The sequence below is a fragment of the Cynocephalus volans genome, chromosome 1 (assembly GCF_027409185.1).
Source record: "Cynocephalus volans isolate mCynVol1 chromosome 1, mCynVol1.pri, whole genome shotgun sequence".
In the NCBI taxonomy this organism is placed as follows: domain Eukaryota; kingdom Metazoa; phylum Chordata; class Mammalia; order Dermoptera; family Cynocephalidae; genus Cynocephalus; species Cynocephalus volans.
The window spans coordinates 20,174,000-20,188,968 of NC_084460.1; the positions used below are offsets into that span (position 1 = coordinate 20,174,000).

Genomic DNA, 14,969 nt, shown 5'->3' on the forward strand with positions numbered 1-14,969 from the left:
ATTTTACAGTTTCTTTGAATAGAGGACCCAGCTAAGCTGTGCCCTCTGCTTCTGGGTCACTCATAAGGCTCAGTTATCTCAAGAGCACTCTGATTCTAGGTCACGCATGTGGTAGTTTGCAAGATTCAGGTCTTTCAGTGCTATTGGACTGAGGTCTCAGTTTCTCATGAGATGTTGGCTGGAGGTCTTCCTTAGTTCATTGTCACACGGAGCTCTCCATTCAACAACAAGAGTCAACAAACAAGAGGGAAAAAGAGCTCCAACAAGATGGAAGTCCCTCCTTTTTGTAAACTTACCACGGATGTAATATCCCATCACTTTTGCCAATACTCTGTTAGAAGTGAGTCACTAGGCCCAACCGAGATTCAAGGAGAAAATCACACACAGGCCCGAACACCAGGAAGTGGGGATCTTGGGGCCATGTCAGAAGCTGCCTACCCCCAGTACTGCTGTGGCGTGGGTAGTCTGCTGTGCAGAATACACAAAGGTAGGAAAGGTAAAGCCCTTAACCTTAAAGACTTTTTAGCAGGGGTTGGAAGAATGAGGAGAGAGGGTATTCTGGTTTGAATAATCCCCTCCAAATCTAATTTTGTTACTTAATCGTCACTGTAACAGTATTAAGAGGGTAGGAAATCCCACTGTGGTATTTGAAAGATTAGGTCTTTAAGAGGTGATTAGATTATGAGGGCATAGAATCAATTAATCAATTCACGGATTAATGAGTTAACAGATTAATGGGTTGCCATAGCAACAGACTGGTGGCCTTATAAGGAAAGGAAGAGAGCACATGGACATGCTCAGTCCTCTTTCCATGTGATGCCCTGTGCTGTCTTGGGATTCTGCAGAAAGTCCCCACCGGGAAGATCCTCACCAAATGCACCCCCTCAACCTTAGGCTTCTTAGCCTTCAAAACCAAATAAATTAATTTATTTTCTTTGTAAATTACCCTGTTTCAGGTATACTACTATGAGGACAGGAAACAGACTAAGGTAGAGGGTAATAACTACACGCAATTACATTACAATATGAGAAGAGGTGGAGGAGTTATACGGAAGAGCTATCTGAGAAGAGATAGCAGTTAGATAGCAGTTCATTCTGCCAGGGCAATAAGTGGCAAGATGTGAGCTACATGATAGAGGCTGAATAATGATTCACTAGGCAAGAGCAGAGAAGAAGAGTATTCTAAGCAGAACTAAGAGGCAAGGAGGCATCAAAGCACACAATGTACTTGGGGGATGGGGAGTAGCTTTGTGTTACTGGAGCACAGGGGATTGTGAGAACATTAAGGTGGGCAAAACTGAAGCTGGCTTGTGAAGGACATTGTGTATCATGATAAGTGAATTTGACTTTAGTCTAGAAAGAATAGAGAGGATTAGAAGCAAAATATCATATTGTTGTCTCCAAATAATAACTGTATAACCTTTTTTGAGTCATAGTAGGTGTGAGGAAAGTGGAATTAGTTTAGTCAGGCCCTCTCACCTCATATCCGGCTGGGTATGATTCAGCACCTCCTTTGTAAACAAGTTGTGTGGGAGTAGAGTTAGTGCACATGTGTGCCCACGTACCTACCCCTTGGCTCTTTGATGCTATTGTGTACTCTTCAGTATGGACGGCAGCTGCTCTGAACTGCTGGTCGGCCAAGTTCACATCTGAAGAATAAAGCATGTCCACTTTGCTGGCAGCTACTCGGTTTTTCTTTAGACTACCTGACTCAAGACCTGCACAGGATGGGGCAGAGGGGCTTGTGATCCAGCCCGATAATTGGTGTAGTTTCGGAAGGATGAGCAGGTAAGGGAGGAAGGAGCCCCTCAGGAGGGGAAGGAGATGTGGCTTCCCTCAAGCATGTGGTACCTGGTGGCACCATTCCTGTGGACTTGGGCTCCACTGGAAACATGGGACCAAGTGACTGGGTCCCCCGAGAGCATAGAGAAAGCTCTCAGTGTATTGAGCTCCATGGTTAAAGATGAGGAGTCCTGGAGAATGGCTGGCCAGATGGGCTGGTTGTGGTTTGCTATACTTCGAGCCAGTATGGACCGGGCAGTCCATGAGGCAGCACAGCAAAAGGCAGACATTTTGGAGAATGAAGTACAGAGACTGATCACCCCCGTTCCTGAAGCTGAGTATGATGATGACCCTGAGGGTGAGTTGGGAGAACCTGTGTGTCTCCTTGCATGACCTGTTGTGCATCAGAAACAGGCAAACCCCTAGCTGTTTGGCTCCTACAGTGGTGGGACCTAGGGGTGGATGGCAAATGTACAGTGTGTGTTAGCATTAGTGAATACCATTGCAGAATGTAGCCTGATACATGGCAACCCAAATAAGTTTCTGGGGGACACAGTGAGTGTTGATGGCTATGGAGGATATTCTTATTAAAATCAAAGCTGTGTTTTTGCTGCTGGTCATAGGACGATTGCCCCCTTGTATATATACTGTGTATATATCCCCAATAGCTGAATACATCTTGGGTATAGGTGTACTTTATGGGCTACACCTGCAAATGATGGTTGGAGAATTCCAGCTGCAGATACGGACAGTGAGGCCTGTGTTGTGGGGACATGCTAAACGTGACCCACAGGTATTACCCAAGCCAAGGTGTGTGGTCAATGTGAAACAGTATTGCTTGCTAGGAGGACGTGCAGAGATAGGTGTCACTATATCAGAGCTAGAAAATGTCGGCATCATTTGTTCTGCACACAGTCCCTTTAACACCCAGGGATGGCCGGTGAAAAAACCTGATGGTACTTGGAGAATGACTGTGGACTATCGGGAACTAAACAAAGTAGTGCCTCCTTTGCATGCAGCTGTGCCTTCATCTCATGACTTGATGGATCAGCTGATGACTCAGCTAATTATTATGTACTGGACCTTGCAAATGCTTTTTTCTCTATCCCGTTCTTGGCTGATAGCCAAGATCAATTTGCCTTTACCTGGGAAGGGAGGCACTGGACTTTTCAGATGTTACCCCAACACTACCTGCATAGCTCAACCATCTGTCACGGTTTGGTGGCTGGGGACCTAGCCAGGTGGACTACGCCAGCATGGTTACAATGTTTCATTACATAGATGATGTCTTACTAACCTCTGATTCTCTTGCAGATTTATCCAAGGCAACTCCAATGTTGCTAGGTTATTTGGAACAATATGAGTGGGCCATATATAAGGGTCTTATCCTTTGGATATGTACTTGGAAATATCAACAGTGGACGGTAGGCTGCCAACCCCTGTGAGGACAAACTATGTGGCAAGAGTTATGGGAATTAGGACATGGAAAGGAAGTAAGTCTTTTCCATGTCACAGGACATTTCCCTTTGGCCAATCCAGGCAATGATGAAACTGATGCACTGGCTAAGGTAAGATGGCTGGAGAGAGCTTCAGTAGCTGCTGTAGCTGGGTGTCTGCACTGGAGAATGGCCCACCAGGTGCCACATAAACCCAAGAATGCAGCATGCTGGCTACAAGACCGTGTGGTTGATGGCTCACTGGGTGCTACATAAACCCAAGGAAGAATGCCCCTGATGGGCAGATGTACCCTTGATGGCTCACCAGTTGCCACATGCAGATAGGCAGAAAACTAGAGAGGAGGATGCTCTTAACATGGTGGCAGGTGGATCTTGTGGGATCACTACCAAAGTCAGAGAACTACAGGTATACTTTCACAGCCATTCATACGGCTACTAATCTTCCCTTTGTATTGTCTAGTAAGGCCCCAGAGCAGTATTGTGGCTGCAGGCACCAGAGTTTACTAGACACATACATACATTTGTGTGGCTAATATGTCAACGTGCTGACTCTGCACCGAGTTTCCTACCAGGGTGGCTGCAGGATTCTTGTGGAAAATCACCCCAAGAACAACTACTAACCAGACATGTGTATGGGTGGGATTTTTGTGGCTAATAGTTGAAAGGATAGAGCTACTGGGACAAGCCTCAAGGTGTATTGAACGTACAGTAAGTACAGAGGTTATATGGATGCAAGGGTCAGTCATCCTGGCTAAGGGAACATCATAGAAGATCTCAGATACCTAGATTCCATGGCAAGAGATCCTGAAGGGGTAGAGTGTGAGGAAAGTGGAGTTAGTTTAGTCAGGCCCTCTCGCTTCATTCCATCTGGGTATGATTCAGCACATCCTTTGTAAACAAGTTGCGTGTGAGTAGAGTTAGTGTGCATGTGCGCCTGTATACCCTTTAGCTCCTTGCTGCTATTGTGTACTCTTCAGTACAGAAGGCAGCGGCTCTGAACCGCAGGTTGGTGAAGCTTGTGTCTGAAGAATAAAGCATTTCCACTTTGCCTGCAGCTGCTCAGTTTTTCTTTTGACTACCTGACTCAGGACCTGCACAAGATGGGGCAGAGAGGTCTATGATCCAGCCTGACACTAGGCATTTTACTTCTTATAGTCTTCACAGCCACCTTTTGGAGGAGGTTCTATTTTTACCTGCATTAAAGCAGAAACTTTGTGTTAACTAGTTTCAGTCCCAAATCACATGGCTAGGAAGTTTCAGGGCTGAGATGACTGACAGCCATGGCCTAACAGCAACTCCCTTACCCTGGTCTGTGCCTCCTCACAGCAAAGTGCCTCCCACACATTCTTGCTATACTCCTTCCTGCTGTCCTCAGTCGGAAGGCCAAGAAATGAAGCAAGCCTTGACACACGATTTGTGTTAGAGGCAGGAAGAGCTTTAGCAATGAGTTTGTTTTGTGCCTCTGATGACTTTCTTTCTTTTTAACTTTTCATTTTGTAAATTTTTGAACATACACAAAAGTAGATAAAATGATAAAATGAACTTAAATCCGACACTGACTGATGTTGTACCATTCTTGTTTCATCCATCTTCTCTCAAATCCCCACATTTTATTTCTGGAGTATTTTAAAGAGAATGGACATCATATTATTTCACCCATAAATATTTCACCAACTGTTACCAATAAAGACTTAAAAAATATAGTCATGACATCTTACTCATACTCAAAAAAGTTAATAATAGTTCCTTAGTATAAGATGCTATTTTTAAGAACTTCTTTATTACCAATCACATATCCTACACAAAAAAGCTCACTGAAAAGTATGATAGCATTCTTGTTTATGAATCACTTATTTTTATAAGCACAGTAAGATGTTTTCCATCGAGTTTATAGGATTAGTATATACATAATAATAGTGAGTATTAGTAACATTCATTTCAAAGACATTTTCTTCCCATGTGATGCCCTGTGCTGCCTTGGGATTTTGCAGAATGTCCCCACTAGGAAGAAGGTCCTCACCAGATGCACCTCCTCAGCCTTGGACTTCTTGTACTAAATTAAGTATAGTTTGTAAACTCTTGAGTCCTATATTTTGGTGATAAGGGCTAGGTCTACTTAGTTTTTCGCTGCTACTAATTAACACCCAATTCAGGGAAGATCTTCTCTGCAGGCAAAATTAATCTTTCTCTCCTGTAAGTACTGATTGAAAATTTATCTCATAAGCCCTGAAGTACTCTTAATTTTATAGCTGTCTTTGTTTTAAGCCCAGGACAAAAGCCGCATCTTTTCCATGTTGTATTAACCACATTACCCAATTTCATTTTTTGCACACCTAGTAAATGCTTATAAAGCACACTTTGAAAAAGCTTACCCACTCTTTAATTGTAATTGAGTCTTACATGCTAATGGTGTGGTGGTCCCTAGGTACAGATTCATCTAACATGTGTCTGGAAAGAAATCTGGAAATCATTTAAGTCTACTTTCATTTTAGATCTGAAATCATTGTAGCCAAGAGCAATAGGAGGTCCATTTTATTGCAACTGGCAATATTCTTATTAACTGACTCATTTTATGTGTTACTACTCATGTTTTAAAAGTTCATACGAAATTAAAACTTTTTTAAAAAAATACAATTGTGCGTGGACTAGTTTCATCATTATCCTCAGTTAGGCAGTGATGCTTCAATATGCACTTGCAGAGAGCACGTAAATGTTCTTCTCCCTTTAAGCGAGAAATGCTCACCAGGTCCCTCCACTTTTCATTAAACGTAAGTCTACTTTGCAGTCTCTCGCTGTTATTTTTGCTGCTGCTGAAGAGGGACTGGATTTTTAAATTACTGGCCATGTTTCTCTTTAGAAAAACCCGCACGCGTCAACCCGCCATACAGGAGCCTGAGCGCGGGTGGTGCCTGTTCTAACTTAAGCAACACGGGGTCATCTGTTTATTGTCAGCGTCGTGGTCAGGAAGAAAGGGCGGCCGTTGCCAAGGCAACCGACACCCCAGGCAACGGCAGGCCGAGGCGAGAGGGGGCGTGGTCTCAACGGGCACCGGCCGATAAGAGGCGGCGTCGGTCGCCCGCGTCTCCAGCAAGGCCTGTCAGCGCGGCGGGGCGGAGGCGGGGCGGCTCGGCGTCTCCTCGGACTGCCTCGAAAGGCCCCGGCGGGCGGGCGGGCGAGCGAGGCCGCGGGCCCGGCCGCCCCCTTTCTCCACAGCCCCTGCCGAGAAGCTTCGCTCCGCGCCCAACATGGCCGGCGGGCGCTGCGGCCCGCTGCTAACGGCGCTCCTGGCCGCCGGGGTCGCGGTGACGGCGGCGACGGAGGACCCCGAGCAGGCCGCGCTGCCGGTGGAGCAGAGCCGGGTCCAGCCCATGACCGCCTCCAACTGGACCCTGGTGATGCAGGGCGAGTGGATGCTGAAATTGTGAGTGTGGCCCGCCCGGCCCGCACGCCACGTTGTCCTCACGGCCGTCGCCATCCCCAACCTTCCTGAGCGGCCCGCACTGCCGTTGGGCTCTACCTCAGGCCCGCAACCGCCCTGCCAAACGACCTGCGGCGCCGGGTCCGGGCCGCTCGCGCTGCGCATGCGTGCCCGGCCTCCGCGGTGACAGCTGCGGGTGTAAGCGCTTTGCGCACCTTTGCTAACCTCTGCTTTGGGGAAAAGTGATATTGGGATGGAGTGGACAGTTTACCAGGGGAATGGGGATGGGGGAGAAAGGAGAAAATTTGCAAGAAAACTCTGTGCTATTAGACATAGGTATGTCTGTAGAGGAGAAAGGGCGGCCATTCAAGGACATCTACGTAGAAATGAATACGTAGCACAGGCTAGGCAAGGTATTTGTTGAAGGAGTAATTGCAGCACGGTGAAGGCAGACCAGTTTTTGCAAAATATCTTGGTCTTCCTTTTTGATGACCTTGAGATGTCGTTGTGAAAATAAAATATAAACATGAGTGCCTTTTAAGTTTTAAAACATGATTTCAAATAAATGTTGATATTTGTTATAATTTTTAGAGGTAGATATAATTTAATTGCGCTAGTGTCATAAAAAAAGGATATTAGCGAATTGCATCAGTTGAATAATGGAAGGTAAATGGCAGTGCCATTTCTTAAAGGAAATGGGAAACTGGTTTTGAGTTAGCAGAAGGCAAGGGATTTGTTGATTGTAGCTTAAAATTATCTTCTGATAGTAAGGAAGTGATCATTTGAAAGAAGGCTTGAAGTTGACAGTGAGTAGGTGTCTGAATAGGTTTGAGAGACCATCATGGAGGGCTTGGAGGGAAGATGAAGAATGTTTGGAGAAATGATCGCTGAGACCACATCTCTTTAGCCTGTGGTTTCAGGCAATATACATATTTGATTACTACTATTTTATATTTAATTTTACTTTGAGGACCCAGATAGTCACTAAATTGGATCTTTCTTTTGATTCTTTCAGCTTTAGATGGAAAGCAGATGCCTATGGAGTAAAAACCTGTGTGAGATCAGGGCCAAAAGTTATGTGTCACTTAGCAGATTACATTGCTCAAAGAACATAATGCATTTTATCCCTTCTAATGTGCATTTACCTTCTGTCCACAAAGAAGGGGATATTTTAGATCTAAAAATGAAATGCCCTTGGTACCATAATACATCAGTGGAATTACTGAAGAGAGCTATAGAGATGAACAACTTATTAAAATAAACTACTTAACTACATATTTTGGGTAGAAGTGAGATGGTCATATTTCATTTAAAACAGAAACTTTTATAGTAAGTGGAGGTTTGTGTTAGGACTGCCATGTCTGTAATAATTGCAATAGTTTTAGAGAACCTATGCATTTCATCAGCCAAGAGAATTCCTTTTTTCAATAGGTGCTTACCCAATGGAGTTGTTCTAGATATCATTTTCTGGTGAAAACTCAGTTTGTGTATGTATGTGACTGCCTTCAAAGCAGAAAGGCCTCATTATGTTTAATGATGTCACCTTCTTTACTTCTCTATGGTTGCTTTTGGAATTGCTATTTTTTTTTTTTTTTATGTAAAAAGAACTAAGAACACAAAGCTCTGGTGAGTGTAAGCCCCTATAAGCTTATAAATGAGCCAACAGCTCCTATGTTTGGCCACTGTTGATGGTTCAAATTTTACTTCTTTATAGATGTACAAGCCTAGAGGTAATAATCAAATGCTCTAAGCTTGCCATGTGTCCAGTTGTATGGAATATGCTTGGTCTGTGATGAAAGATGAATCTTGTAACCCAGAAGTAAGCTGTGTAGACATTTGAGGTCATTTTAGTAGAAGTTTTCTTTTCATTGAGTATGCTTCAAAATAGGTGGATAGGAAATGAGGCTGGAAAGGAAAGAGAATTTAAACATTAAATCCAACGTCTTTCTACATACCAGAACCAAAGTGTTCATTCTGAAGAAATATTGTGGCTCTTGGGTAGTTGTGATCTATTTTTCTGTATTATTAGATACTCTCTGTCATCCCTTTGAAAAAATCCAACACTTTAAAATTCATTATAGTCTCAGTACCAGTATAGGTAAATTTCTGAGAATTTATTCAAACAGTTACCACATTTTTTTTCCTTCTAATATATATAACAGAGAAAAAAAAATGTGTTAATACTAGCTCCCATGTTAACACTTTGTTCAGGTAAACTGGTCATAATAAATGGAGATAGGAGTCAGCAGATGATGTCTTTAACTTCCCTAAAGAAGCAAGTTAGGAAGCTTTCTGATAGTATTAAAATTTTGACATCACTTTGAGTGACACTTCTTTATTTGTTCATTTGCTTACATGTAACATTTCTCCTGGGAACTTTTCCTTTTATATCCCACATCATAAAAGTCCCTGTAATGCAATTCCTGGTTATATTGGTATCAATAATTTAATTTATTTTTGAAGACTTAGCAGTGTTTGGCTGCTCTGAGACATGAAAAGCTCTTATTATAAAATTTAATTTGGTTATATTTTGTCTTTCAAAACAGTCAATTTTTTGGATCTTTGCAATTGAATTTCCAGTTTTAAAAAAGCACTTTTGTGTTAAGGAGAAGTGTCAGTTAAAAATATATTTGCAGTAATTCACTCTTTCTATTCTGAAATCTATTTAAACATCTAAAAAATCCTGTTACTACTTACATTATTTTAAATACTATGGGCTTCTCATATACTTTGTTTTTCTCTTCTTGTTTGCTTTAATGTATTGCTTTATAATATTTACCCCGATTTCTGCCACATCATTACAATTTACTTGCTGTGCTTTTTTTCCCTCTTAACTTCTGATGAAAAGTTTGCATTTTTTCTGAGTTGGGAAAAATGATCTAATCTTTAAAATACCTTCTTATGCTTTCTTTGCTCTTTTTCCATTGTTTTATTCTGTCCTTCCTTCAGTCGCTTTGCAATCTTTTGCTATTTTAAGCACTTGGTTTGCTTGCATTATATCAGTCCTTGAGAATACAACTTTTGTTTTTTTGAAGCACAAAAGTATGCAACATGATACATTCTGTGTACTATTCCTGGTGACTTTTTTCCCCAGAAGAAATAAGTAGATATGCAAGTGGCTTTATTTTGAGCTGCCTACTTTTTAACTGATATCCAGAGGAAGAGAATGTCTTTGGAATAAAGTAATTTACCTCTGCAAAGCACTACTTTTTCTGATTTTGTTCTTAGGGTGATCAAGTTTCAAAATTGGAATGTGACACCTGGAGATGGAACAAAGCCTCATTTATTTCCCCAGGTCCTCTAGGTTTTAGGATTGTCTTTCCAGTGACCTTTTATACCTGGAGAGAACATGTGTTGAACATCATTGCCTTAACTTGCCTATGTCAAATAGTTATTTTTTTCAGTTTAATGGATTGTCTTGATTTATTGATTTGTTTAAGACTTAGTCATTAAATGCTTGTTACATGTCAGGTTCCGGGTTGGGGACCTGAGAAGGCAAAGATGAATGAGCTACAGCCTTGATTTCAAGGGACTGGCAGTCTGCTGTGCTCTGGGGGAAAAAATAGTATAAGTGGTGTTCATTCATTTAGCAAGTGTTTACTGAATGCTTCCTCTGTGTCAGGCATACTTCCGTGGTTCTCAGAAGGGCACTATTGGCATTTTGGGTTGAACGTGTTCTTTGGTGTGTGGGAATGGCCCATGTTTTGCAGAACCTTTGGCATGCCTGCCTGTTACATTCTAGTAGAATTCTCAGTCATGTGACATCGAGAAAATTACAACCCTCATCCCTTGTACACATTTCCAAATGCCTCTACTTGAAAATCACTGTCCTAGATTCTTTTATGGATATTTTAAAATATGCAAAAGAGGAGCTCATAAGCTAACAAAGTATTTGATTTCAGGTTGTTTCCACAAAGAATGTAAAGCCTCATTAAACCTTGTCATCCACATCGACCCCATCATCATCATCATCATCACAGTCACAGTAAACAGATTGCTTACATTACATATTTCCAAATGCTGTCTTATTTGACCATCCAGATAAGTATTTGGTGTACAGTATTATCATTCTCATTCATACTAGCTAGATGAGATGAAAACTTGAAAAGGTTAAAGCTTTGGCAGATCCTTAGTAAGTGGTGAGCAAGAACAGAAGTAGATTTCAGGCCTGAGTTTTGCAGTCCTGGATGCAAACCTGGGAGGGTAGTGGGGTTGCCTGGAGGAAGGCATGGAGCCTGGCTGACCTTTGGTTAGGCTCTCAGCTGGCCAGCGTCATGACCCACTTGAGGGGACGCCTTGTTCCTGTATTATTCAGAGATCCATCCGTGCTTTTACCTTCTCTCTAGTTTCTGCAAATGAAGAGCAGTATTGCTGTAGGCTCATTCTGACACTGCTCACAACTTAAATAGGTGCCCTGCCTTCCCTACCACCCCACCCCTCAGGAAAATTTTCTCACTGTGCCTTGTCTGGATCTAGCATAGTGTTTTTTACAGCTAGTAATTACAATTTTTTTACATGCTTTTCTGTGAGGTTTTTTGTCACCTCTTCCAGGGTGATGGAGACGCAAAGGATTACTCAAAGCCCATTTCTCCTGAGTAGTAAGAGGCCCGAAGTGGTTACTCCCAGGTAAATCCTTCAAGAGATCAGGATTCCTAGGAAAATAACCCCGAATCAGGTTTTTGCTCCATTTTTATTCAACAGGCAAGAAAGTTACAGAAAAGAAACATAGGTGGTAACAAAAATGACAATGAGATAATCGTCGTACTTTCCCATCATGATGTTTAGCTGCACCAAGGACATTGGCTCTGATAGCAAGCATTTTTGCTGCGTTACAATCTACAACAAAAACTTTAGCCCTGGGAAAGTTTTCTGTCTTTCCCAAGCTTAACACTTCTATGTGCAATACCAAAAAGTTAGGCTATACATGAAACTACAGGGTTGTCGCCCCAGCAAGCTATAGCCTCAGCCTATGCTAAAGGGCTTTGGCCCTTCTAAAACTAAGGACTGTGGTCCTACTAAGCTATAAGTTAGGCTCTGTGAAATACATTTGCCTTATTAAAGTTGGTATCCTCCACAGTTTTTTGTTTGACTCTTCCACTAGATTATAAACTTTTAAGTAGAGGAACAAGGTTTTTCTTCTTCCCTGTTCATCCCTTACTATCAAATAGTGGTTGTTTAATAAATATTTTTGACTACATGGATGAGTGAATAATAGACTTTAACTGTTCCTTTAATCAAGAATTTCTTCAAGTATATCACTGAAAGAAACATCTGTATATAATTTCTTACATATTAAGGGTCATCACTATCATCTCCCATTTGTGCATTGATATAAATAGATATTTTTGTGGCCTAGGACCTGCTAGGCTCTGTTCTAAGTACAAATAATGCAGCAGTCACTGCCTTTATGGACTGTTTATTCCAGTGAAAGTAGTGAATTTCTCTTTATCTAGCAGGTGTCATGGTTTTCACAGCGCTGTCAATTTTTATTTTTCCTCTACCTTTTGTGTTAACATATTTTAGAAATGATTTTCTATGAAATAGATTTGAGCATAAGGCTTTCAATTCTTGGGTCATTCCAGATTTTTCAGAAAGAAGATTAACACCTAATGTAGTTAAGGCATCTTTTGTTGACATTTTGATTTAGTTTTATTTATTAAGTCCTAGAAGGATGAACCGAGTATACCTCTTTCCTCTTTCTTGTCACAGATTCTTCTCAGTGTTTTGATCAAAGTAAATTCTAGGTGAGAATTGACTGTATCTGTTGACCATTTCATTTCTGCAAGGCTAAGAAAAGGTCAGGAGAAAAGACAATGTATTGAGAAACACTGGTGAAATTAGAGCCAACACAGATGAAGAAAAATTGTTTATTGGTAAATAAAAAATTGTTTTTAATAAAATTTTCCTTCTAGAAAATATATTTAGGTAAGTACACCCTCTGAAACATTTGGTATACCTAATGAAATCTCACACCAAATTCAGTGAGTTCATGCAATAAAAGAATCAAGGTCTGTCAACACCTTACTTGTAACAGAACCTCGGTGCACGTATGAGACTAACATGGATAACAAAAGCATGCTTTTGAATTTTGTTTCCCAGAATTGGTTAAAAACATTGAGCTGATATTCAAGTTGGTGAAATTTAATAGCATTTTTGCTATCTGGAATATATTTTAAGTGTCCTTATGAAGTTTACTAATTTTACATACCTCTGTGACCTGCAAGAGTTTAAATAGAAAAGATACTGGTTTACAATTTCTGTCACTATAATGGCGCTAATTCTTCTTGGAGGTTCTTAAATCAATGAAGGATTAATTCATGTGTAAGAGACAAATTTATGGCAGGTCATGTCTTTTATAGTTCCTAGGAAAAGACTGCTATTGTGAACTACTTTTAAGTAATATAAATGGGGATTATGTTCATTCCATTCTGATGAGTTTTATTCGTGCATACATGCATATATACATAAATAAATTATACATATATGCATATGTATATATATGAATAAATATATGTACACACACCCACAGATAAGAACATGTAGGTCATATGACTTATCCTTGTGTATATTTCACTCCTGGAGTTATTTTACTTGTAGTACGTTATAACTTCCTGTCTAAATTACTATCCTTTAGTTACGGAATACTAATAATTTAAAAAGTTGTAGCAGCAGTGGACCAGTTCCCACACCAAAGCCTCAGAGCTGGCTTATCTCCACCACTGAAAAAACATCTCGGTGCATTCCAACACAATTATCTCAGATTAAATCTCAGAAATAATGGCATTAACAATGCCTTAGACCAGTGGGTAGCAGCTATATAGAAAAGTGATATCTAAAATTACCTAATTGGCATATCCGAGGGTATATTATAATTGCATATCTGAAGGTCAGTTTCACCAAAAACTCAATCTATATAATAGCCTATCTAGAGATTAGGGACTGTGACTTTTAAAAATATGAAATTTGCATGATTTAATAATTACTGATATAGCAGTTGTTTCTATGACTTGTATGCAAAGGCAGAATCCTAGGGAAATAAAGCAAAGGGGATCTAAAACTCATTGGCGTTGAAGTCTTATTTTCCTTGAAAATTTTTATCACATAAATATCTCCATCTGGGTTCTTGATCTGAGTGGCCATAGGTCACCTTAAGCAGGTCTCTAAACCTGCTTTGTCTGTTTGGCAGTGAAGTTGTAAGGTTCAGATGATAGAATGCATCCTAAAAGTATCTTGGAAACCAAGCAGAATATTACAAATGTAATTTGTATTAACGATTGATCTTAACGTGTGACTGTTTTACATGTGCCATCTAATCTCCCGGTAACATTCCAAGTTAGCTACTGTTATTATCCCATTTTATAGTTGAGGAAGGTGAGGCATGGAGAGATACTAACCTGACCAAAGTTACATGATTAATTCGTGTTGGTCTTTCTGATTCCTCTGGCAGAACTATTATCCAATATCCTGAAATTCCTGTTGAAATGTGCTTCATAATTCAATGTTCCTTTTTTCTTAAAGTTTGCCAATTGCCCGACTGAGCTTAATCTGCCATTTGGATACTTACAAAATATGTCAAAAATATTCTCTCAGATGAATATAATTTTTATTAAATTTTATACACTTATTTATTCAGCAGACATGAGCGCCTGGCAGGAATATACTTTGTCCTGAAATGTAGAGACACATGTTTAAAAAAAGATCCATGTTCAAAGATGTCAGCAGATTATTCTGTGGTCCATGTCTCTTGGATCTCAAGGTTTAGACACTGATCTGTAATGGAAAGATTAATGATCTTTAGAATGATCTAGACTTGGCTGTAATGGTCTTTTTTAGAGATGGAGTTAGAGATGGTGAACACCTGTGCTTGCTAAGTTTGCTTCTGGGGCCTGGCTGAAAGGCATGCCTTGGCTTTTGATGGACCTTTCTCTTCTGAGCTCTGCCTACTTTTCAATACTTTTCCTGAAATAAATGCATTTCTCTCCCTTGTCTTGGCTTTTTAACCTCCACTGCCACCCTTTTATAATGTGAAAGATCAAAATCTTGTCCGATTTCAGCTTTTTGTTGTTGTTGTTCAGCCAAGTTAGTATATGCATCATTGCTTTGGTTTTTGAATGGTACTTTTAAACATACTTCTGCATAGTTCAAGATTTTAAAAGGATTTGTAAATGATAATCTGACTGCAGCTTTGAGCCTAAACCTTGTTATAGAATTTGATCAGTTTAGCACTTTTCCCCTTTTGTTTCCTTTCAGAAGGTAGTGTGTGTGTGTATGCGTGTTTCATTTTGTTGGCAAGTAAAATTACCTTTCTTACC

At 40.6% G+C, this 14,969-nt stretch overlaps 1 protein-coding gene across 1 annotated transcript in view; it reads left to right on the forward strand.

Annotated features, from left to right (window-relative positions):
• The first annotated feature begins 6,319 nt into the window (after window positions 1-6,319).
• The window catches only part of TMX4 (thioredoxin related transmembrane protein 4), a 51,828-nt gene continuing 43,178 nt past the window's right edge, over window positions 6,320-14,969 (forward strand). Inside the window, exon 1 of the mRNA XM_063111341.1 lies at window positions 6,320-6,660. Within this exon, the coding sequence (XP_062967411.1) occupies window positions 6,485-6,660 (176 nt within the window). The 5' untranslated portion in view covers window positions 6,320-6,484. The remainder of the gene's footprint in view (window positions 6,661-14,969) is intronic.